Consider the following 23,760-nt stretch of genomic DNA (forward strand, 5'->3'; position numbering starts at 1 on the left):
GTAACTCACAGTTCCTTGGTGTCCATCCTGGCGTCTTGGGTGCTGTCACTGGGAAGAAAAAGTGACATGTGAAGACAGCCTTGAGGTGCCGAGGCGACCGAGCGACGAGGCAGCAGCTTGGGGTGCCGGAAAACGGTCATTGAACAGCCCACGCTCGCATGGACAGCTTTCGGAATGCAACCACATCCCAGCCTGGAATGAAGTTGTTGATGGCGGGTGGGGTGAGGCGAGGTGGTGACGGCGCTGAGAGCCTGAGCGGATTGCAGCTACCTTGGCTGCAAGTAACTACCTGATTGTAGGGTCCTTCCCAAGCCGGAACGAAGTTGTGCCACAGCACTGTTGCTAAATCACCTAACTGGAGGATGCTCTTTGCCATCTGATGCTTTGCCATGTACTTTCCTGGGGAAGCGACGCCTGTTGCCTTTTCATGAAATGTTGTACGTGGCCTTTAACTTGATCGAGCACTTGAATGTCTCGCCATCTCTGCGGCTCTGCCTTGGGGGTTCTGAAATGTTCAGCATCTCGGCCTCATATTTCAATATCATCTCATCCATCCACTTCTCGCATCGACCTCAACAGGACTTTTGAACATGGCCAGCAAGTGCGTCCAGCCCCAAGGTGCTCTCACGCACCAGCTAGCCATCAAAGATGTCTTCAACCGCTTGTCAGAGCGTGAGCAGCTCTATGCACATCATCTGTCCAAGGCGGCCTGGCACGGGGCCAGGGTGATCATGAGCCAGACCTCTCCAGAGTCCAACTCCATCTTCGATCTCATCATGGAACTGCACAAATCATGTGGCGGTGATTGGAATCACTTTGTGGAGGAAGGCAAAGTCACCGAAGTAGAGTTGTCGGCATTTCTCGACTACGCTGCATTGTTCCTGAGCAATATCGGCAACTATTTTGTATGTTATTTTCATTGAACCTGAATTTCTGAAGAGAACAGCTACTCATTGAAGTTCCTTTAGGCCGACGGGGGAAGGAAGATCATCACGAACCTCTCTCGACATGCACTCGAGAGGCTGGCCACATGCTCGCCCGAAGCCCTCTCTCTGCTCAAGGGTGTTATTGACCCTATGCTATCAACCTCCCCTTCCAGCATCGGATATCCCAGCGACACCGCCCAGGCCAATTACTACCTGGGAGATCGAATCACACCAGACGAGCTGGACTTAGTCTCCGAAGCCATGGAAGCACGTGCCATCAAGCCGGAGAACACTCGAATCCTCAAGAAGCAGGGAGACCAGGGACAGACTGTTTTTGACGTCTTGCAGGCTTCCGCTGTTGCAGGATACCTCGACCTGTTGGACGATGTGGACGAGCTCGGCATGGTTATCCGCGTTTGCGGCGAGGACCATCGTGAAGCGATGGCAAATATTTGCCAATCTTTGGGGAGGGCAAAGGAGTATGCCGGCAACGAGAAACAACGACAAGTCATCGACCACTACATCGCTAGCTTCCTGACGGGAAGCCTAGACGCATTTCGCGATGCCCAGAGGGTGTGGGTCACGGACAAGTCTCCTGCCATCGAATCAGTGTTCGGATTCGTCGAGCCATACAGAGACCCGTACGGCGTCAGAGGTGAGTGGGAGGGGATCGTCTGCATCTCCGACCCGAATGAGAGCTCCAGTCTGAGGCAGCTCGTCGAGATGTCGGACACCTTCATCCGGTTACTACCTTGGGCCGTACCCGGCGTGAACAATGGCAAAGGGCCTTTCGAGAAGGAAGTTTTTGAAGCGCCAGACTTTTCAAGCGTGCATGGTCAGTGCTGGACTTCTATATAGTGTTTCACCGCATTTGTATGTTCTAACCATTCCCTTTAGCACTTGCATCATGTTCAAGCATCGTCTGGAATGGGATCAATCTACCGAAATACAACGACATCAGGGAGACATGCGGCTCAAAGAATGTCATAGTGGCGAATCGAGTTGCTGCTGAGAACGACAGAGCCAGCCCTTGCCATTATGTCCACCCACAAGAGGTAGGGCGCTACAAGGATTGCATGCCCAGCGTCAAAAACATCACAACCGCAGTTCATGAACTGTTCGGCCACGGGACTGGCAAACTCCTGAGTGAGACGCATCCGTGGGTTTATAACTTCGACATGGCCAATCCTCCCCTCAATCCTCTTACCGGCAAGCCAGTGAGAACCTGGTACCTCACTGGTCTAACCTGGGACCGTTTATTTGGGGAGATTGCTGGTGCGGTAGAGGAATGCCGAGCTGAAGCCATGGCGATGTACCTCATCGACAACAAAGAGCTCCTTTCTCTCTTTGGACACGATGACACGACACCGATAACAGCCGACGAAAGTTCGTATACCATGACTGGACTGTTGAGGCAATCTCGAACATGCTGACGAAACACAGTTATTTACAACACATATATTTCCATCGGTGTAGCTGGACTTCAGGCATTGGACTTCTACAACATCGACGAACAGGCATGGGGTGAGGCTCATCGTAGTGTATGTAGCAGCCATTCTCTCTAGTTCCGAACCTCTTGCTATCTTAGCGCTGACTAGAGTTCTGACACAGGGCCAATTCGCGATCTTGAAGCACCTGCTTCTTGAGGGCCATGGCGTCTTGACTGTCGAGCATGATGAGGCACTTGGGAGCCTGACCGTCAGAGTTGACCGCGGCAAGTTGTTGTCTCACGGTAAACCAGCCTTGGGACAACTGCTCACTTGCCTGCATATCTGGCGTTGCACTGCAGATGTCAAGCCTTGCACCAAGTACTACAAGATCCTTTCTGCAGTCGAGGGGAGGTACGAGGAGTGGAGGAAGATCGTGGCATCCAAGCCCAAGCCCCGCTGGAAGTTTGCGCAGGCAAACACCTTCCTGAGAGGCGAGGAAGTCGAGCTCAAGGTGTATGATGAGAGCAATGAAGGTATCATTCAATCGTGGGCTGAGAGGGAGCTGTGAACGGGGGTTAGCTTGATGGCTAGCTAGACAACAAGGGAATTAGTGGTGTGTAAGTTCAATGTATTCCTATGTGCATTGTAACAATGCAAATAATCAATCTTAAATGCGGGAACAATGAATATGCACAATTGATTTTGCTACTATGAGTATCAATCTTTTACTACACCGACCGAATGATGGCTGTTCGCCTTCAACCACGGGATCCTCGGTTACTCGGGACAATCGATATCCCTGGAACCCACAGAACTGCTCTGACAGCCGCCCGGGCACTACTTGTGTAAACGAGGTGAGAGCACTTTTCCGCGCAAATAACATTGACCCTCTTCCTTCCCTCCTCATGAGTAAAGCTTAGACCTTAGAATTGCTCCTAACATGCCCATGTCCGAAGATCCCGGGGTCGTGTCGCAGAGTCTGTCTCCACTCCTTGATTACCCACTTCCTGTTCTGGAAGTTCTGATTACCCTCCGCTGTGGAAACGGCGGGGTCGGCGTCGACCAGTTCCATGTTACGGATTCCCACAACACTCGCTAGGCGTTTGAGGAGCCGCTCAGCTGAACCCCTAGACAGGGTTGAGCACCATTGCCCAAACAGGAAATATTGATATGTTCAACGAAAGTCTTAGCAGTCGCCGTGAGATAACAGAGAACATGTAGATAAAAGAGAACAAGACGGTATAAAGCTAGATTTCTTCCTGAGAAGGGAGGTTCCAAATTCCTTCCCAGCAAGTTCTCCTCTGGATGCTATTTTGACAGCTACATAGTTCACTTGGATTCGGATATATCACTCGCTCACACTGCTTTGCTCCTTTCATTGGACCGACTGGGCCACTTTCATCGCACAATGCATCTTACAAGATCCTTCCCTTTCCTCCTATCTCTTGGCCTGGTTCCAACAGCACTCGCGCGACCAAATGCCAGAGCTGAAGCGGGTCGTTCCAATGGCCGGGCGATATACATCCTCAGCAACGAGCAGCAGAACAGTGTTGTCGCTCTGCCCATGGCCGGCAACGGAATGTTATCAGCCGGATCAAACACTCCGACCGGAGGAGCAGGGTCGAACGCCATCGACGGCATGACGAAACAGCCGGCCGGACCGGACGCGCTTCTATCGCAATCCGCCCTGACCGTGGCGGGCAATGTACGTAGCCCTCGGAAAGACTACCCGGGAAATCGTCGCTAATGTTCCTTTCAGTCCCTGTTTGCCGTGAATGCCGGGTCGAACACCGTCACCATGTTTGCGATCGACAGGGCGGACCCAACCAAGCTCAAGATGGTCGGCAACCCCATGTCCGTCAAGGGCGAATTCCCCAACACGGTTGCCGCTTCAGAGAAGCACAAAATCGTTTGTGTCGCGTCCACTGGTGCCGTGGCTGGAGTCTCGTGCGGTTCCTTCTCCTCCTGCGGCATCGGCGCCATGGACGATCTCCGGCCCATCGACCTCAAGCAGACGACGCCACCCGTGGGACCGACCAACACGGTGTCGCAGGTCTTCTTCTCCAATGACCAGGACACATTGTATGTGACAGTCAAGGGCGACCCCAGCAAGAACAGCACTGGCTTCTTGGGAGCGTTCCCGGTGCAAGGCAAGAGTGCTTGCATGGCGAAGGCGTCCGTCAGCCGGGAGGGTGTCATGTCCTCGCCGGAAGGCACCGTCGTGCTGTTCGGATCCTCGCCCATCCCCAAGTCAACCGACCTCTTCGTCACAGACGCATCTTTTGGCGCTGTGGTGCTGGCGATTGACCCCAAGACCGAAGTTGCGACTGCCAAAGGCAAAGGAGTAATCGAGGGTCAGAAAGCCACCTGCTGGTCGACCATCTCGCCGGCTTCAAACACGGCGTTCGTCACCGATGTCGCCCTCAATCGCCTGGTCGAGATGTCATTGACGGATGCACGCATCGTGTCAATCATTGACCTGGCCGCCAACGGAGATCCGGGGCTGATCGACCTTGAAGCGGCTGGCAAGTTCGTCTACGCGCTCAGCCCTGGGAACGGCACGACACCTGCAGCGGTGACGGTAGTAGATGTGACGAGCAAGGCTCAGGTTCAACACCTCCAGCTGAAGGACGCGGGTCTGAGCAAGAATGCCCAGGGTATGGCGTTGTTGTTGTAGGCTGATTAGATGGACTGCCGGATGGTGCAGTGGCCGCCCATCATACGCCTTGGCTGAAGTCTTGGCAGATGAAAGCTCTGTGGATATTACTGTACTTTTCATCTCATCCCAGATTGCAGACTGTTGCTACACATAACAGTGAGCGAAGCGGTGACAGGACTGACAACCTCGGCGACATGTGTCGCGACACACGATGATGTCCAATCATCAACGAGGTCCACGACCACGAGGGGCAAGTTCACTTCACTTATCTGGGCACGTACCTAGCGCGCCTATCAAGATGGCACCTAAACCTGTAAATTTCACGGATTAAGCTACCTTTTCGGATAGCACTCCACCCAAAATACTACTCCCAAACATGCTTTAAAGCCAGACCCCAGCTCGATGCAGAATCCTTAAGGCCAAAACCTCATGAAGGGAACCATACAGTATCAGCGCAGGAACGTGATCGGATCGACTTCCCGATCTGTGCCCCTACCCCTCTCGCTTATCAGACGGCTGGTATGCAAATACAGGAGCCCAGGCGCAGGCATTGAGGACCCTGAAGTCATGTCGATATCGAACAGACGGAGCGGGATGGAGACGGCGACATTCTCTCGGCGCGATCCTTCGGAAATGCGACTTCTGTGTAATTCTCTCCCCCGAGACGCCCCGCGATGCTACCTTGGCGGTACCATAGTCTGACTTGTGGACCGAGTAAAGGCAGCCCGCGATACCCGACCCGCTCGATAAAGCTCCTTTTCATAGTCCAAGGGCATGCGGCGATGTGATCGCTTTGAATACTTAAACCCCCATGATGTCAGCCCAGCGGATGCCGATCCTGTCCGTCTCTTCATCCAGCAGAGGTCAGTACCGCAGACCGGGGCAGAGAAAGCGACCGCAAGACCACTGTCATCACGATGAAGCCCGTTCTTACACTTCTGCCCCTGGCGGCTTCGGCCCGCATCGCCCCGGGCCCGCCCTCACTGGTCTTTGCTCCCGCCTCGGTCCCAGCCGTGCCTCTCACGCCGGCCAAACCATGTCTCTCCGAGAACGTGACTCTTGGCTGGGGCGCTCAGGATTCCAGCTTTGTCAATGTCACTCTGGACATGACGCACCCGACTGTGGTCCTCGAGAGCCTCGTCGCCGTCAAGGAGGTTGACTGCGACGCTGCGTCTGTTGCCATCTCTTTCAGCTCGTCTGAGGGTCTCGACGCTGCTGTCGCCGAGTGGCGGGCCGCTGGCACTTTCGTGCTCATCACCAACCACATGGGTGACTGCGATGCCGAGCTCGAGCGCGGCTTCTTCCTGGGTGGGAGCGTCGCTGTTGATGCTCAGCGTCTGATCGCCAATGTCACCGCCGAGAAGACGGACATTGCCAACACGGCGGGTACTTTTCCCCCAACTCTGACCGAACTCTGTGTACTGAGGCACGCTACTAATTCGCCCTTTAGCTAAGACCTCCATCTCTTTCTCCGGGGTTCCCATCGACTCCGTTCCCTCCAGGCGTGAAGTTGTGCTGAACAAGAGCCTGACCATCAACGGCGACCTCAAGCTCCCCGGACCCGTGACCCTGTACGAGTACAAACCATACGTCAAGGCTATCGCCAAGTCCGCCGACTTTGGTGCCTCCGTCACCCTGTCCGGTTACGTCGAGTACATGGTCCTCCAGGGCAAGCTTACCGCATTTTACGTCGACATTGACACCAGAGTCGCCGCGGATCTAGTCCTGGAGCTGGATGTATCGGCTGCCTACAACCAGACCTTCAGCTACCAGGCCGGCAAGCTCGGATATAGCCTCATCAATATCCCCGGCATCATCAACATCGGCCCCGCGCTGGAGTTTGACATTGGAGTGGCGCTCGGCGCTTCTGGCGCCGTCGTCGTGACCGGCGAGGTCGGCGCTGCCATCGAGGACGGCAACGTGCACCTCGACTTTGTCGACGCCAAGAAAACTTCTACCAGCGGCTGGACGCCCAAGTACAACGCCGGCCTGAAGCTCTCCGAGAAGGCTGCCGTCAGCGTCGACCCATTCCTGGACCTGACTGTCGAGCTCGAGTTTGAGCTCCTGGGGGGTAAGCTGGATCTTAGTGGTGGTGTCACTGCCCAACCGCGCTTCAACAACGAGTTTACCCTCACGGCGAGCCAGGAGGTCGACCCTACCACTGGCGGTGTCAAGCAGCCTGGTGGCACTTGTGACCAGGGTGTCCGGGTTGAGTCCGAGTTTCAGTTCAGTGTCATTGCTTTCGCAACCCAGTTCTGGAAGAACACGGTTTACAGGCAAGTCCTTCTGGTCCATAAGGTCAGTCTTTGTGGCTAACTGATGTAGTGTGACTGTTCCCATTGCCGACAAGTGCTACTCATGGCTTTAATTCTTGTCGTTTATTGCGATTGGGTCTCCGGGCTTTTCCCCAAGCAACCCATACCAAGAAACACATTCGCATGTCGCGCTTGTGCTTGCCGATTCTATTCACCCTTCATCCCTGTTGTGATTCAGGGATTGATTTGACGCCCTTGATTCAGATGAATGCTCCAAGGCGAAGCGATCCGTAGTTAAGCAGACATCACCAGGCTGGTGGGGGGCCGATGGTGCGCAGCCCCTAAACACTGCCTTCCCGAATCGAGTAAAAGTGTGCTTTATAATAATGCATGTGAGCATTGAATAAGTCACAAACTGGACTCTCGATTCGGTGCCCACAGGATGCCCCATGTCAATGTTGATTAGGTCATATGCGCTGAGATGTGTCCAAGCCTGCCGTCCTAAACGCCAAGCCTTTCTCTAGTTAAAATCCGCATGCACGTTGCGAGATTTGCATAAGTTGACCTCTCGCAGCCGGAGCAAGACGACGAGGGTAAGGCAACGGACAAGTCTAACTATATGTCGCGGCATTTTTATGCTCAGCTACAACCTATGACCACAAAGATGGACCTTCCGACGCAACATTTCCCAGCCGAGCAAAGCTCTCTCTCTCTAAGCTCTGGCACGAGGCGCGCGTCCTCTTCGAAACCTCTCTCTCCGCCCGCGAGTCCCGCAAGGAAGCCCTTCGCGACGAGGCGACGCTCGAGGACACCATCAAGTCCCTCAAGCAGGCGCAGGAGAAGGCCTCGGCCGCCTACGGCGCGAAATTTGCTGGCACCCTCATCGAGTTTAAGTTGGGCCGCGTGCTGCAGCGCCTAGAGTACCTTGTCAAGATCGGCGACGAGGCGATGCGCTACTCGCCCGAGACGGCGTCGTACGCGTGGTCGGCCTTTCGCATGATCTTTGCCGGCCTCCTCAAGGACTTCGAGGCCTGCCGCTCGCTCGTCGACTCGGTCGACACCATGTCCAACGTCATCTTTGTGTGCGAGATTTACGCGAAGCGCCAGCTGCAGAAGCTCCCCATCGGTATGGAGGAGGTGCAGCTATTGGCGGACAAGATTCTCGACAAGATTCCCGTGCTCTTATCGCTTGTTTTGAAGTTTGCCTATGAAACGAGGAAGCTGGTACTGGATCATTCTAGCTTCAGTAAGCCACAGACCCGAAATGAGAATATGGACACCTGGCTAACAGCGGGGGCAGGACGAACGCTCTCTGTTATGTTCGGCGGCTCGGAAGAGCTGCGCGATATCCTTCGTGACACCAAGACTAAAGTCGACGAGCTGCACAAGATTGCAGATATCTCCTTTCGCGAAGCGGCGATGGAGATCTTGGTGGAGGCACAGCAAGATTCCACAGCCGCCCTTGATTTTCTCCAGGCCACAAAAGAGGAGTTCTTTCCTGCAGTCAGAGCCATCCAGAACGAGCAGAGCCAGCAGAAGGAGGCACAAGTGAGGATGGAGCTCGAGAGAGAGCTGGATGAGCTAATGCGATGGCTCAAAATGGGGACCTCGGCTGAACTCGAGCTACCACAGAAGTTGCTCCAGGACAACCTTGAGAGACGACATCCCGGCACCTGCAAATGGATTCAAGAGGACGAGAAATTCAAGCAGTTCTACTGGCCGCCCGCTGAGAGAAATCCTCATCATCTTCTATGGATCATGGGCGATGCGGGCTTCGGTAAATCGGTGCTCATGTCCTCAATTGTTGATTGGATTCAAAGTCAAGGAACCCCCGACGGAAGCGAGAGACCTATTTTCCTCTACTTCTTTTGCAAGACTGGAAACGACTCAACGCAGAAGGGCCACAGGATCATGCTACATCTCCTTATGCAGTTGCTCAATGTCAGCAAAGAACCGCCCCAGGACAGCAAAGAGCCCGAAAAATCATTTAAAGCTCGCATGCAAAGATGTGTCGAGGCAGCAAAGCAGGCTCGCACTAAAGAGGTCAAAGACTTTCAGATCGGGGACTCTATGCAACCACTTCTTATCGCGTTGGCTCGCGTATTAGAACGGCCAGTGTACATATTGTTAGACGCGCTGGACGAGTGCAATGACTGGAATGAAGGCCTTCTTGGTGCGTTTGAACAGACAGTCGCACCAGGCGCTGACATTCGGATCCTGATTTCGAGCCGACCGGAGGATAGGATAAGAGAGAAACTGGACAGGTGCCCATCTGTTACTCTTACCAAGGATGCCACAGCTAAAGACGTCGAGTCGTACATATTGAGTTCGCTGAAGCGGATCAAGCGCTTCAGCAAGTCTGAAAAGACTATAGCCGGCTCGATTATTGCGACGAAGGCCGATGGCATGTTCCGTTGTAAGTCAATCAGCTCCAAGATAGTCTTACATGGGTCTTAATGCGCAATGACAGATGCGGGTCTTGCAGTGGAGAGCCTCAGACAACCCAAGGCTGTAATGACGAGTTTCCAGAAGCTCATGCAGCAGTTTCCCGACGGCATGGCTGGGCTATACAGGCAGGAATTAGACAGCCTCGATTCCGATCTTCGCCACATGCTCCTAGTCGCGCTTAGATGGGTTGTATGTGGCGAAGGACTCATATCCACTGAGACAGTTGCCGACGAACTTGAACAAAAGTATGACTTCGATTTGGACACGGATGAGGAGGAGGAAGAGGGTGGTGGTGACAGTGAGTCCATCGCTGCTTCGATTAACGTCACCGCTAGAGCATCTACTCAGCTTGTTGAAGATCTTGAAAGCATGGTGGAAGTTGACGTCAACAGTCAAGCTTCTGATGATACAGCTCAGCTAGGCAGGGACTCGATCAACATTCTCAAAGTTGCGGGTCGAAACTTTCTAAAGTTCGACCAAGAAAACCACATATCCATTCAACACACCTCAGTCCGAGACTTTGTTCTTAATGAGTCGAAGTATCACCAGCTTGGGGAGGCGCTATGCCCAGGCGCTATGCCCGAGATGTCGAGAACGCATTGGTGCTTTGTCTGCTACCGAGGCAAGCCCAAAGCAGGGGCACTTATCCTTGGCAATTTACTGCGTGAGAAAGCTCAACTGCCCCTCCTTTCAAAGGGCATTTTTAAGGACAAAAGTATTGGAGGCTCATGGACAGTTCGTGGCCGACCAAGCAAATGCGGTTGAGAAAGCTGAAGAGCCCGCGGAGGATGAGGGCCCTGATGATCTGCAGCAGTCCGCCCCCCTACCCGGTAAATCAAGTGAGGACCTCCCACAAGATTCGAGGCCTACAAATGAACAAGGGACAAATGGCGCGCCCTCAGTTGAAAACCAGCCACCGACTAATAGCGAGGACGATCACTCACCAGAGCATGCTCAGGTTGGTGATAAAGATAATGACGACTGGGAATCAGTGACCTCTGTCGCTACCTCTTTCGCTGCCTCTGTCGCTAGGTCTGCGTGGTCTGCTCGTCTGAACCCCTACCTCAAGACCGTCAATTCTAGCAACGACACTATAAAACCGAACCTGCGATACGAGCTTACACATTGGCCATATCACGTTCGGGAGGCAGAACGACTATGGCCTCAAGACAACCGTGACGAGCAGGAATGGGCAATACTGTGCCGGGAGATTGAGACTTTTCTGCACAGCAACCCCGCAGTTCTCAAGACATGGGAGAAACGCGTCCTGGGCGGGAGAGATTTGATCATTTTTGACATCTCGTTACATCGTGCCGATTGATATCGGCGATGTGGCGTTGCTGGTTCTCTTTCAGTGTTTGGTTGGTGCGTAAGGTGCGTTGCGCCTCGAGAGAACCCGCGGACTGTTCATCGTGTGGTTCGAGGTCGTCAGGCGCCTCTAGCAACTCTGGGAGCTTGCGCTTGCTTGTCTGCCCATCCAGCGATGAACATGCCATGGTGAAACAGCGATAAACGAACGAGAGACAGAAGCCGCGGCCTTCCGGGTTGTATGGCGAGGTGTCTTTGGTCAGCAGTTTATGACAGTGGCATGCAAGCCCTGCGCTTGACCTTGCGTGACGCTGACAAGCCCGCACATGAGTAGAGTCGATTGGGATATTGCACCGGCACCGCAGCGACGGCCAGATGGAAGCAACAGCGAACGCTGAACGAGATGAGCGCGCGGAGAACTGGATGACCTGAGGGGAGGAGGCACTGACTGCACTGACAGAAGAACTGGCCAATACTAAAAACAAGCTGTGGTCAGAATGGTTGGCGAAAGTTCCTCCGAGAGAGAGACCAACTCGCACCTCGATTCCAGCAATGTATATCCTTGCTCGGGTACTATTTGACTAGTCAAAACGATGCATTCGACGGTTAGCGAAGTACTTGTGTTAACAGTTGAGCCCATCAATGAACATGCCCATATCCATTCCGACGAAGGAGCAGTGGTAGCTGGAGGGATTTCTTGGTTCCAGGTTGTGTTGTAGTGGAGATGACTAAGGTAGGCCTACCTAGGTATCCTGCGGGCTACGGCCTACAAATGGCCCCCTTGCCCCGACCGCCCCAGGTCAGCCGGGAGGCTATTCGGCCGCAACCCCCGTTTGGCCCTCCCCTGATAGCGTGATACCTCTCCCCACCACTCGAGAGACTCTCGAGACTCTCTACAAATAGATCCACCAGCCGCCCAGTAGCGGTATCAGGGCAGTAGCCCCCTATAGCTCTAGAGCCTTCAGGGCAGTGGCTCTCCCCGAAGGATCCGTGTCCCTTCGATGGCGGTGGCATTGGGGGCGGGCTGAATCCCGCGCGCGCGCTGTTGGTTCCTCCTCCGCCAATGGACTGTTCCGCCCATCTCCAACAGGGCGTCGAGTCGAAACCCAACAGACATGCAGGATTCACAGTTGGGGGTGTATTTCTGCTGTGAGTTTGGCCAATTTGCCCAATACATGTGCACTGCCGCTGGAGCCCTGCCGTTCCCGAGTTGCTTTTGCCTGTTCAAATCGACACAACCCACCCTGTGAGGGCGGTTGCTTAAATTAGAATAAATTCGCTGGGATTAGTGCAGAATCGGCTCGAAGAGAAGTTGGTGAGATATGGCTTGTGGCTAGGACTCTTGACAGAGGTATAAGGGCGGCGAGTTGAGGAAGATATTCGGGTCGACTTATGGTATCCCAGTCCGCCAGGTCAAATACTCTCCTTACGTTCCCCCTCCAGCGTACCCAAGAGGTGATCCTGACTACAAGGTCTCGAATGGAAAGCTGCTTGTGCAATATCAGCCAGCTCCGGATTGCCAAGGCCAGGCCAGGTATCGGGTGTGGTTCGAGGGGAAGACGATGTCAAATGGGGACGGCTCCAGCAGCGAGAAGGCATGGAAACCACTTCCGGGCCAGATATTTCTAGGTTCTCAAATAGGAGGCTCAAACCAGCGACGCGACGTGTGCCCTGCCAAGTCCGCCCCTGGATCAAATAGAACAAGCAGCAGCCCAACCACAGCTACAAGTACCAGCACGCAAGTATCAACATCCACACAAGTTAGAACTACCCTTCCGGCAACGACACCATCACCAGCTTCACCTGCAACAACGAGCCACAATGGGCCAACATCGACAGCGAGTACGTCTCATCCTTCGACGACACTTCCAGCTCCACCTGCCACAACATCCGGGACGGACGCCGAGCCCTTCTGTTTGCCGGACAACCATCCAGATAAGAAACTCTATCAGTGCACCTGCTCGCAAGGCATAACAGTCTCCCCGTTCGCGCTGAGCGATGGCCATCAGTGCCCCAGCACCTCGCCCGGGCCCGAGTGGAAGACCGTCACTCCAGAGCCTACTCCGACTCGCACAGACGGGCCGGCCCTGCATTTCACCACGACGGATTTGGCCGGTAATGTGAAGGTTTGCACGTCCGTATCGACCATCCACGTGGCCGGCCTTGTTGCCACTGAGTTGCACCAAACCGCCACCCTATGCCACTGGGACTTGCAACGCGCACATTCACGAATATGCCGGCGTCAGAATGGATGGTCCTGTCTTCGCTGCAAAGATTACAGTCTATGATGGGGGCGGTGCGCTCCTCCACGAGCTTGACACCAAGGATTGGAAGCCTTACCGAACGCCTCTCACTGTGCCCAAGAATCCGTTGCGGTACGATGTGAAATTCGAGTTCTTGGACGGGGAGGCGAAGAAGAAGCGCCAGGAAAAGCTTCCTGCGGGGCTGCCTTTTGACATTCGCGTCACAGCAGATCCAGCAACGACTTGGTCGACATGAGATAGAGATACTTCCAAGCTTCCGCACTGCCAGGTTGGAGGTTGGGATACGCACGATCACCCCTTGGATGACATCTTTGGAAGCGATGGTTCCTACCCTATTCCAGTAAGTTTGCGAGGTTCGGGGATGATACCACCTGCTACTCTGTGCTGACGATAATTACTCCTTGGCAGGATCGGCAAATGGATTGTCGTTGGAGCTGCTGATTCGAGGGGGACACATAATCACTCTTCAGCAAAGGCATCTCAAGGAATGCCTTTTTCATACAACCTGTCTATTTTAGACAGTGGGATAACCCTTGCGAGCTCCAGAGCCCTTGAAGGATATGAGTTGTTAGCATCGATGTGGCTCCTCATCTAATAAGCCTTTATATTTTCTGGGCTTCATCCGTTGATGATTATTGCTCTTCCGGATAACGTGGCGATAACTCTAGCAAGAACAATAATAGACCGAAGGTGAAATTGATGCCTCATTCAAGACAATATATGCCTACCGAACCCCAGAGTATCTCCCAATAGGGCGGTAAGAGAGATCTGAGACATCTGTGGATGATACCCACGCTCCAGGATTCCATCCTCTTCAGAATGAGATCAATGAACGCTTCACAACCACGTCAAAAGGCTGATTGACTAGTAAAGCAAACAAAAGCAGGCATCGAATCACCGGACCGCTGATTTATTAGCCAGGATCGATGACTGGGGATGTGAACGGATCTTGAGACACATTCAACAGCGAAAACAGGACCCACCAGGGTTCTTCGCCTTTTTTGAGCCACAAAAACAACAGACAGCTCGTCTTCAAACTCACTGCACGATTGATATCCTTTTCACCAAAACAAAAAGAAGCATTTAGGAAGCAGTCACACTGAGATATGCCCAAGGTTCGTCCGCCTGCCAAGCGTATATTATGTCAGCGAGGCAAACTAACAACCCCGCCGAGCTGAACAGCTGAAAGCGAGAGCCACAAGAAACACCACCACCGCCAGCAGGAAGCTCACGACAACCTCACTTTCACTCATTCCTAGTGCGCAGAAAAATGGCTTCCACACCCGCAAAGCTGCCCATCCGAGGCAGAGCATCGCTCTCGCCCTCGCCGAGGCCGTCGTCGTCCCCGGTCGCTACCTCAATCAAGATCCGCGGCCCCGGCATCACCACTCTGCCCTTCACGACCCTCGACGTCTTCACCAGCACACGCTACCTCGGCAATCCCCTCGCCGTCGTCTCCGTGCCGGCCTCGATGGGCAAGCATGCCCTGACACAGGCCATGAAGCAGCGCATCGCGCGCGAGTTCAACCTCTCCGAGACGGTCTTCCTGCACGAGCCCGACACCACCGAGACCGACACCATCGACATCGACATCTTCGTCACCGACGCCGAGATCCCCTTCGCCGGCCACCCCACCATCGGCAGCGCGTATCTCCTCCTCCGCGAGCGCAGGCTGGGCCACATCCGCGCCCTGCGCACCAAGGCTGGCGAGATCCCCATTGAGCCGCAGGCTCTGAGCGAGGTCGGCGCCGTCAACGCCGAGATCCCCCATGATGTCCACGTCCACGCCGGCACGGTGGGAGACTTGCAGCCCGAGCCGCAGTGGCTCTCCGCGGATGCTAACATCCGTACCGCGGAGCGCTTCGCGCCCCTTGTTTCCATTGTCCAGGGTATGGCTTTTCTCCTGGTCGAGCTCGAGACACTGGACCAGCTGGCCAAGGTGCGTCCCGCGACCACGCAGCTGGTGTCGTCGGGTCTACTCGACGAGGGTGACTGGGGCCAGGGATTCGTCGGTAGGTACTACTACGTCCCCGGCGAGGAGAAGGACGGCATCGTGCCGATTCGCGCCCGCATGGTGGAGGAGGTTATCGAGGATCCCGCGACGGGCAGTGCGGCCTCTGCACTGGCGTGCTACCTGACTATGCTGAAGGCCGGCGAGGGTGGCAAATCTGGCGGATCGACCAAGTACCAGATCACCCAGGGTGTCGAGATGGGACGGGAGAGCGTGATCGACGTCGAGGTCAAGTTGGGCTGGGACAGCGATGGGGATGATATCATCGAGCAGGTCATGCTGGGCGGAACTGCGGTCGTTGTGATGAAGGGAAACATCGTGATCTAGGTGAAGGTGGGATCAAAGCAAGCCGGTATGGATCGGCTGCATGAATCGGGGTCTACGTTACGCATGAGATAGGCTTGGGAGTTGTCTTACACAGATTGAAGAATCCACCTGTATGATCACAATTGCAGTATCGCTGCTCTATTAAAATTAACGCTGGGGAATGGTCCTACAGATGCACGCTAGTATCGCTGAATGATATCGCTGAATGAAGTAAAGTTGCAGATTCATGTCACAACTCACACAAGATGACCATTTGACCAGGCCCGTTCCAATGTCTGGTCAATGGTCATCAGTCAGAGCCACAGCCTAAGCCGCCTTCCCGTTCGACTGGGCCTTCAACTCCGCCTCCACTTTCGCCCAAAGACCCTTCTGTCTGAACCCGGAGATCCAGTAGTTCCCCTTCTCATCCTTCCCACTGATGGGCCACCCCTCGGGGAACGCTGGGTCCTGCACACAATGGATGTACGACGCGCGCAGCGGCTTCTCCGTCGGCGTCTTGGCCGCCAGCCTGAAGTCAAAGTCGAACAGGCCCGCACGCTGCCAGTTGGAGTAGAACAGGTTGTACATGCCACTGTCGCCAAAGAAGACGGGCGTGCGCATCGACGCGTTGAACTCGCGCTGCAGCGCCGCGTACGCCTCGACCTGCTCCCGCGCGCCCTGCTCCTTGATCGCGTTGCGGAACTGCAGCGCGAGCCAGCTCAGCGGCTTGGTCAGGATCTCGCCCGCGGGGAGCAGCACGGTCGGGAAGGTCAGGGCCATGGAGATGAAGGGCCGGTCGGCCGGGCTGAGCAGGTCGTCGGCCAGCACGCGGCGCAGGGACATGGCGTTCTGCGCGGCGACGAGCGCCGTCGACGACTCGCCCATGTGGGAGCAGCAGACGCGCGTCCACCACGCGACCAGGACGTCGCCCTCGGTGACGAAGGGCGGCTCCTCGCCGGCCGCGGCGCCGAGGCCGGCCAGCTCGGCGCGCACGTCGGCGACCATCTTCTGCCAGAAGGCGGCGGGGATGCAGACCATGCGGATCTCCTTGGGGCCCAGCAGGCCCACGACGTTGCGCGCGACGTAGCCCGCCATGCCGACATTGCCCACGCGCCGGTCCGCCAGCAGGTGCTTCTCCTTGGCGTGCTTGCCGAGCTCGGCCAGCGGGTCGGTGTCGTAGCCTATCGGCGTCGGGATCTCGTCCTCGCGGCCCTGCAGCGCGAGCATCCAGCCCTCGAGGATCGCCTTCTTGCCCATGGCGTCGAAGGCCAGGTGCGGCCAGCACAGCGACACGGTGGTGGCGTCGCGGAAGGTGGTGACGTGCAGGCCCAGCGTCGGCCGGTCCGTCGTGAGCCAGGCGTCGAGCGAGAGAGCCGCGTTGCCGGCGCGTGAGAGCTCCGAAAGCTCTTCCGGGTCGCCGACGACGGTGGGGCCGGACAGCCCCGTCGGTTTGGGGATCTTGGAGGCCACGGGGTGGTCCGACATCAGCATGTCGTGGTGGACGTGCGTGAAGGCCAGTGCCGGACGGTCAGCGGTGAACTCGGCCGGCACATGGTACTCCACTCCGCCTTGGGCCTAAAATCAAACGTCAGTTGAAAGAGTCAGACCAAGACAGTGCAACAAAGTGCAACCAAGTGTTGGGAGAACGTACGTTTTTCCTGATGCGAGCTCCAAGTTTCTTGTAGCCATCACGCTGGATCAGCCTCGTCAACGAGTCGCGCAGCGTCTCTGGATCTAGTGCTTCGTCAAAGGCAAGGAGGGTGTAGACGATGACCGTCTTCCACATGAAGCCATCCTCGAACCAATGGAGAGGGATGACCTGGTCCGTAGGCACGACCGGCACCTCGCTCTTGAGGCCCAGCAACTTCTTGATCTGCATGGCCATTTAGAATGCGGGCATTTGGAAAAACAGGAGGTGAAGAAACATCCAGCATGCCAGAGTCGGAAATTCGTAATTGGGGTGACCAGACTGGTACCCGAGGCCAAATGCGAGGGAGTGGAGCGAGCAGCATCCGGGTTATTGACAGCCAACTAAGACCCAACGCAGCGAGGGTTTTACCAAAGCCTTAGTGAGCTCGTACAAGTACATGTGATAAACTCTTAGCCTGGCAAGGGTATCTCGACGTTGGTTGACTCCTGGAAATTGCACTTCGCTGTGGAGTTCCCTGCAGCCAGGTCCTTTTCCCCGGTAAGCATGGGTCGATAACAGTGACACTAGCTTTTTTGGAGTTAACTCGGTTCTGCGCCGCACGCGCGCCCGTTGCAGGCCTTTTGGCTCCGGCCGGGGTGAGGACCCGCGTATTTTGACTTTGCCGCACGAAGAGCTACCCAGATGAGGACTGCAAACCTGCCGATCTCCATTCACTGGGCTGATGAGGACAAGGCTGTCGAAACGGAGCCAGACCAGTTGATCACGACAATGGAAGCGGCACAGTACTTGTACAGTAAGTATCGAAGGTGAGAAACTTGGCATATGCACTGATGAATGAGTCTGTTCCCTCCCCTGGCCCCTGCCTCAATGACTCGGCAGCACTCTAACAAGAGACTTACCACCTTCCGTCGATTGGCATGCCAACTTGAAGTCGGTGATATTACACCGTTCAGGGAGATACAGAGATGAGTCCGTAGGGCAAAACAAGTGGCCCGACGAAAGGTAGACGGATTGCTAACAAAAAGTTCAGCAAGACTAACACTGTTCACTTTTGATGCCGGGCTTTTTGCTTGCACTGACGTATCTTGAGATGAAAATCTGTCTCCTGTTCTTCGAATTGAGAGACGCCGCAAGGAGTCTCTCTGGTACGTAGAAGAGAGTCCGAGTATGTACACCTTCGCAGTAAGCAGTAGTCAGGGTGCTGGGAGGGTGCAATTTGGGATAGCATGAATCAACTCACCATCGTCGTAAAGGATGTCCACTTTTAACCCAAAGCGTTTCACCAGCAGAGTCTAGCCCCCTGAGGCCGGCGTATTTGCTCCTCTTCGTCTGCCAAGAGTTCCACCGGCTCCGGTCCGCGACAACGGCCCGCCGCCCTGTGATGATCCCTGAACCCTGTCCCCTGTACAAAGCGAATTGCTCCAACGGCAAATGCTCCCACTTGGGACCCAGATGCGACAGTTTGGCCCAACGCAGGAAGTGCCGATCACCTCACGGCGAGAAAAAGGCGCTATCCCCCTGAAGTGGCGTCGTTAGGTTGGCGGTTCGGGGAAATATATGTCTGCGGCAGTCTCGCCATCTCCCGTGGACAAATGAGTTGCAGAAAAGTGCCGCGAGGGTTGTGTCTGTGTGTCTTTTCCCACTTGGCCAGAGAACAATGGTAACTCCCGCCAATGCAGGCGCCAAGCCTGACCCAGAGCTCTGGGGGGAGTACGCCGTTGGAGCCTTTGTCATCGTTTTGCGATTTGTCTGTCGGTGGCAAGTCATCGGCTTGAGCAATTTTGGCCTCGAGGATATCTTCATGGCGGTCGCCCTCGCTGCTTACACTTGCATCACTACCATGATTCACTTCATCACCCGATATGGAGTGACCATCGGCCAGACCCCCGAGTCGGTTAAGCTGCTACCGCCCGAGGTCATCGAGAGCTTCGTCATCGGCCAGAAGATCACCTTTGCCGACTGGATGCTTTATCTTATCTATGTCTGGTCACTCAAGTCCGCCGTCCTTTCTCTGATGCACAGACTGTCTAAAGGTCTGCGCGGGCCGGAGCTTATCTGGAAGATTGTCGCCGGCTACACTGCCGTGTCGTTCTTCGGGGCCATTTTGACCAAATATATGCGTGTGCCTCCCAGTTCACAAGTCGTGGCAGGTGGTACCTTATCCTGGAGGTGAGCGAGCATTGGTTGAATCTGGCGGTCTGAAGCTGTGAGAAGCAAGAGCGTACCTACTAACCCAATTCGTCCCCCTCGGAACAGACCAGTGCGCTTTGCGTAACCTCAACTACTACCTCATCACCTACTTCAACGCGAGCACCGACCTGGCCATCATCGCCCTGCCCACGCCCATCATCTTCAAGGCCAAGATCCCGCTCTGGCGCCGCCTCCTACTGCTCGCCCTGCTGAGTTCGGGCGCCTTCACCGCCATCGCCACCATCCTCCGCGCCTACTACTCCCTGCAGGACCTGACGCTGCTCCCCGTCGCCGCGGGCTGGACCTCGCGTGAGACGTTTGTCGCCGCAGTCGCCGTCAGTATCCCTGGTATAAAGCCCATCTTCAGCCGCTCCAACTGGTTCCGCAGCCGGTCCGGGACCGGCGACGGGTACCGCTACGGCAGCCAGGGCAACGAGCTGCGCACCATCGGCGGAAGCGGGGGCCAGGCCATCAGCTTCGGGTCCCAGGGCCCGAGCAAGTGGCCGGTCGCGGGGCGGAACAAGGAGATCAAGGGAACGCGCCTGTCGTCCGATGGCGGCAGCGAGGACATCATCCTCACCGGGCCCGGGGATCATCCGCGCTCCATCAGGCAGGAAAACAGGGGAGTGTAATATATACGTTCGGCGAGATGATCAAGAGCCAACGCCAACTAGGGACCCGGAGTCGTGTGCGTTCAATTCTACGCTGTCATTATCGATACCCTCTTTGTATATAATAGCATAGCAAAGCGTGCATATTCTTAGGTTCGGTTTATAAAACTCGTATATATGACAGTACACATGTATCGGTGCTCTGTCGCTGTCGTTTGCTTGACTCACAATACTGCGGAGCGTCATCTCAGACAACCATTCAACTGCAAGACTCGACTTCTTAGCCTTGTGCAAACCTTCTGACATAGGAGATGCGCTTCTACGTCTTTTCAGTAATTGGGGGATAGTCGAGGTCAGGCGATGACTCCCTCCGTGAATTGAGAGACCGTGTGGAGGAGTTCGAGACCCCTCGGCACATTGCTCTCTCACATCGAGTCTGATGGCACTGTCGCCTTCTTCCGGATCCTCTCCAACATGTGCTTCATCCTCGTTTTCATCACTATCTCCATTCCCGTCTTCGCCATTATCAGAGTCGTACTCCTCGTCGCTCTCCATTCCATCGATATCACAACCGCTTGGCGTGGTTGATGCTCCTTCCATGTCCCTCAGTTCTTGAATCAGCCCTACTACTTTACGTGCCTTATCTTTGACATCAAAAGGAATGATGGGAATCATGGATTTCTTTCCACATGTGCGGATGTCAGGTATCAAAGACCTATGGGTTTCCAAGATCTGGTATAGGAGCGCCCTGAGGAGACCGTCCTGTGACTTCTGCTGCATGGTGCCGAGATGGTAGAAGAAGAAGCTATACAGCTGGTACCGATGTCCATCCGCGCATGGCGATAGTAGTTGCCTTTTTTGAACTTCTGAGTGAAGATATTTCAACAAGGTCGACTTGCCGCTTCTAGCCTTGCCAGAGATCCAATACATTCCGAAATCATACTGGAGCCATTCTAATAGGCTATCCCACTTCTGATCAGTCTGCCCTGGAGGTTCGAGAGCCCAGCAGAAAGTCTTCTCGTGGGCCACAGCGATGCTCTCCCGACGATCATCAATTTTTCTAAACCAAAGCAAAGACAATATGCGATTCTGACAAGCCTGGGTGTAAGAATGACGTATTGATTCAGCAAGGTTATGCTGGTTGTCGGCGGACGCAGATAGAAGAATACTGAGTGGGCGGAGATCACCACTACTGAGCACAGTAATATTCGCTAGGTCTGCATCAATTGCTTCTTGTTGACAAAAGTCTTCGTGGGGTAGAACCGGCGTGATAGCGTTGATCTTCAATGTGAAATAGGATAAGTCGTCGATAAGCGTGGCAAACTTTTGCTTGTCCCTAATGGCCCAGGTGAACTTTTTGCGCGTCGAAGTGGTCGACGACTGCGCATTAATTCGTAGGTTCATTCTCTTGAAATCATTGATGAACCTAGTCGTTCGATCCTCTCCAATGCGCGGAAGGCGTTTGGCCTCAGTACGTGGGAGCTCCTGATCGTTTGGTGAGACCTCACTCATGCCATAGCGCTGTTGAAGTTTCGTAGAATCACCAAGTAGTAGCGAGATACATGACAATATCTCAGTAACAAGCTTTTGGGTATCCGGGTCGTCCAAGCGCCTGTCGTACTCCTCGCTCACAAGTCTGACTCGATCGGCCCATTGCAGAAGCATAGTCTTTTCAATATCGAGCTTCGCAACTGGAATTTCGTAATCACGACCGTGATCGCGGGTGTCTGAGAGGAGTGTGAACAGATCGATGGCATCTTTGAAGGCACCAATCATGGTCACCAGTCCCACAGCGCCGAGGGCGAGCCCAGCTATCTCGGCCATATCAGCCAGGGGATGGTATTATGGAGATTCGTCCGAAAGGCAGAGGCTATTCGTCTCAAAGAAAACGGCGAGAGCTCATGGTGTTAGGAACTGATCTCCCCGAGCAAAGAAAGAAGAAAAGAAGAACAGAAGGCCCTCATCCAAGGCAGACTTGGCTGTCACTGCATGATTGGATTAGGGCCACTTCGAGGCTGACTGGCCACGGGTATGTTTCTGTCCATCTGCAATGTGTAATCCTGATTACCTGATTCGGTGCCCCAAATCATACTTGGTCAAGAGCCCTAGTCTTTCCAGAGGCCTGCTAGTGCGTCGAGATAATGCAGACTTGCATGCATTGGGCGCATTTGACGAGAGGTATGTGTATTAGTACTGGAGGCATAGGTAGTTGATGGGCTGGGAAATGCCCAGCCCATAATGTACCTGACTCTAACAACTCGGCTACTCGAGCGCTTTGATACGTCTGCAAAGGGATATTTGCAGAACAATCAGCAGGTAATTGCATCGGCAAGTTGGTTCCGAAGCCCGTGCCAAGACACCAACAAATCCGAGCTTCAAGCTCTACATGCGCCCTCTAACTCATTCGGGTATTGTCGCGGGGGGAGAAGCAATTGCAGCCATTGGCTGACAGAGCATTCTCTGCGAAAAGATGCTGCTCGAGCGCGGCAGAAGATTTACCTCCGTAAGGAATCTGGTACATCCGATGCCCTAGGTTAGCCTGCTGCGACTGCCTGGGAATGTGCATTGCTTGGGCGGCTGTGCGCGTCTCGGGTTCCCACTCGCATTCATTGAAATGACCGAATGTCTTGAGATCGTAGGGTCCTTAGCTATTCCTAAGCCCGGTTCGACCGGTCTTCTTGCCTCGTCAAGTTCGCCAGTCACTTGCTATTCGATCTGCCTGTTCACTGATGTCGGGGACCATTCCAGACGCCCTCCCGCAGGGGTCGAAGCTTTGGGTACATACGCTTCTTTCTGCTCCGTACACCAGAAATCACTAACGATGTAGCAAAGCTGCTCAACTTGGGCTATCTCGACTGCGATGCCTCGTCGGTCTTGGCTGGAGCAAACGTCTGGCCGCCGCACCTTCCGCCACAGAAACATGAACGTCGCGACTTGATCATGATCGCGGCGCTGGTCTACCATCCCGACGTCGGCCTGATCCTCTTCGACTCGGGCAGCTGTGAAGATGTGGCCGCGCACTGGTATCCCTCGATCAACGAGTGTGCGCCTCGAACCTGGGAGAAGAGCGTCCACGGCCTGCCAGAAGCGATTGCTGCCACCGGCGCTGGTACCATTAAGGATGTCAAAGCGGTCGTGTTGAGCCACCTCCACCACGACCATGCAGGAGGACTCGAGCACTTTATTGACACAGGTAAGGATGGGAGTGACAGAACGAAGGAACGCGACTAACATCCTCGCATAGATGTGGAGATCTGGTGCCATGAAGATGAGCTAAAGTACGCCTTTTGGGGATGCGCCACGGGCGTCGATCGTGACTTTTACAATCCGCACTACCTGCAGCCGGAGCGCTTCAACTGGAAGACCTTCAACAGAGAGGTCTTTGATATCTGGACCGGGGTCAGCTTGCACCTCACGCCGGGCCACACATGTGGGTCCATCATCATGGAGGTAAGGATGCCACAGGCCGGCTGCATCGTTATGACCGGGGATCTCTTCCATGTCAAGGAGAACTGGGAGAATGGGCGTCCTCAGGGCCCACTGATGCGGGACTACGTCGCGTGGCATCGAAGCTTGGACTATGTGAGACATCTGGTGAAGGCAAAGAAGGCGCGTATCCTACTGGGTCATGAGCAGAGCTACTTTGACACCTTTGCCAAAAGTCCGGAGTACACGGAATGAGTGGCCCGGGAGATCCCTTC

General features: G+C 54.8%; 9 protein-coding genes across 9 annotated transcripts; 7 read left to right on the top strand and 2 right to left on the bottom strand.

The window, feature by feature from the left end:
- Nucleotides 1-590: 590 nt before the first annotated feature.
- Nucleotides 591-2,924, top strand: E0L32_001980 (uncharacterized protein; the record flags this gene model as incomplete). Its single annotated transcript, XM_031136118.1, has 5 exons — nt 591-905; nt 969-1,761; nt 1,824-2,312; nt 2,370-2,467; nt 2,538-2,924. The coding sequence occupies 5 exons, from the start codon at nt 591-593 to the stop codon at nt 2,922-2,924; spliced, it is 2,082 nt and encodes a 693-aa protein (XP_030989088.1).
- An 840-nt stretch (nt 2,925-3,764) lies between these two features.
- On the top strand, nt 3,765-5,230 carry E0L32_001981 (uncharacterized protein; the record flags this gene model as incomplete). The annotated part of the gene is made up of 3 exons (XM_031136120.1): nt 3,765-4,061; nt 4,116-5,029; nt 5,173-5,230. The coding sequence occupies 3 exons, from the start codon at nt 3,765-3,767 to the stop codon at nt 5,228-5,230; spliced, it is 1,269 nt and encodes a 422-aa protein (XP_030989089.1).
- Nucleotides 5,231-5,932: 702 nt separating this feature from the next.
- Nucleotides 5,933-11,039, top strand: E0L32_001982 (uncharacterized protein; the record flags this gene model as incomplete). The annotated part of the gene is made up of 6 exons (XM_031136121.1): nt 5,933-6,401; nt 6,466-7,313; nt 7,845-7,863; nt 7,935-9,686; nt 9,741-10,382; nt 10,435-11,039. 6 exons carry the CDS (start codon nt 5,933-5,935, stop codon nt 11,037-11,039), a joined length of 4,335 nt encoding a protein of 1,444 aa, XP_030989090.1.
- Nucleotides 11,040-13,273: 2,234 nt separating this feature from the next.
- E0L32_001983 (uncharacterized protein) lies at nt 13,274-13,525 on the top strand (the record flags this gene model as incomplete). The annotated part of the gene is made up of 1 exon (XM_031136122.1): nt 13,274-13,525. The coding sequence occupies one exon, from the start codon at nt 13,274-13,276 to the stop codon at nt 13,523-13,525; it is 252 nt and encodes an 83-aa protein (XP_030989091.1).
- A 1,035-nt stretch (nt 13,526-14,560) lies between these two features.
- On the top strand, nt 14,561-15,628 carry E0L32_001984 (uncharacterized protein; the record flags this gene model as incomplete). The annotated part of the gene is made up of 1 exon (XM_031136123.1): nt 14,561-15,628. One exon carries the CDS (start codon nt 14,561-14,563, stop codon nt 15,626-15,628), a length of 1,068 nt encoding a protein of 355 aa, XP_030989092.1.
- Nucleotides 15,629-15,934: 306 nt separating this feature from the next.
- Nucleotides 15,935-17,492, bottom strand: E0L32_001985 (uncharacterized protein; the record flags this gene model as incomplete). The annotated part of the gene is made up of 2 exons (XM_031136124.1): nt 15,935-17,182; nt 17,259-17,492. The coding sequence occupies 2 exons, from the start codon at nt 17,490-17,492 to the stop codon at nt 15,935-15,937; spliced, it is 1,482 nt and encodes a 493-aa protein (XP_030989093.1).
- A 1,423-nt stretch (nt 17,493-18,915) lies between these two features.
- E0L32_001986 (uncharacterized protein) lies at nt 18,916-20,080 on the top strand (the record flags this gene model as incomplete). The annotated part of the gene is made up of 2 exons (XM_031136125.1): nt 18,916-19,427; nt 19,477-20,080. 2 exons carry the CDS (start codon nt 18,916-18,918, stop codon nt 20,078-20,080), a joined length of 1,116 nt encoding a protein of 371 aa, XP_030989094.1.
- A 21-nt stretch (nt 20,081-20,101) lies between these two features.
- Nucleotides 20,102-21,883, bottom strand: E0L32_001987 (uncharacterized protein; the record flags this gene model as incomplete). The annotated part of the gene is made up of 1 exon (XM_031136126.1): nt 20,102-21,883. One exon carries the CDS (start codon nt 21,881-21,883, stop codon nt 20,102-20,104), a length of 1,782 nt encoding a protein of 593 aa, XP_030989095.1.
- Nucleotides 21,884-22,673: 790 nt separating this feature from the next.
- E0L32_001988 (uncharacterized protein) lies at nt 22,674-23,740 on the top strand (the record flags this gene model as incomplete). The annotated part of the gene is made up of 3 exons (XM_031136127.1): nt 22,674-22,836; nt 22,887-23,252; nt 23,304-23,740. The coding sequence occupies 3 exons, from the start codon at nt 22,674-22,676 to the stop codon at nt 23,738-23,740; spliced, it is 966 nt and encodes a 321-aa protein (XP_030989096.1).
- Between the last annotated feature and the right edge of the window lie 20 nt (nt 23,741-23,760).

The sequence above is a fragment of the Thyridium curvatum genome (assembly GCF_004353045.1).
Source record: "Thyridium curvatum strain D216 chromosome Unknown NODE_8_length_716436_cov_74.480370, whole genome shotgun sequence".
Lineage (NCBI taxonomy): Eukaryota > Fungi > Ascomycota > Sordariomycetes > Thyridiales > Thyridiaceae > Thyridium > Thyridium curvatum.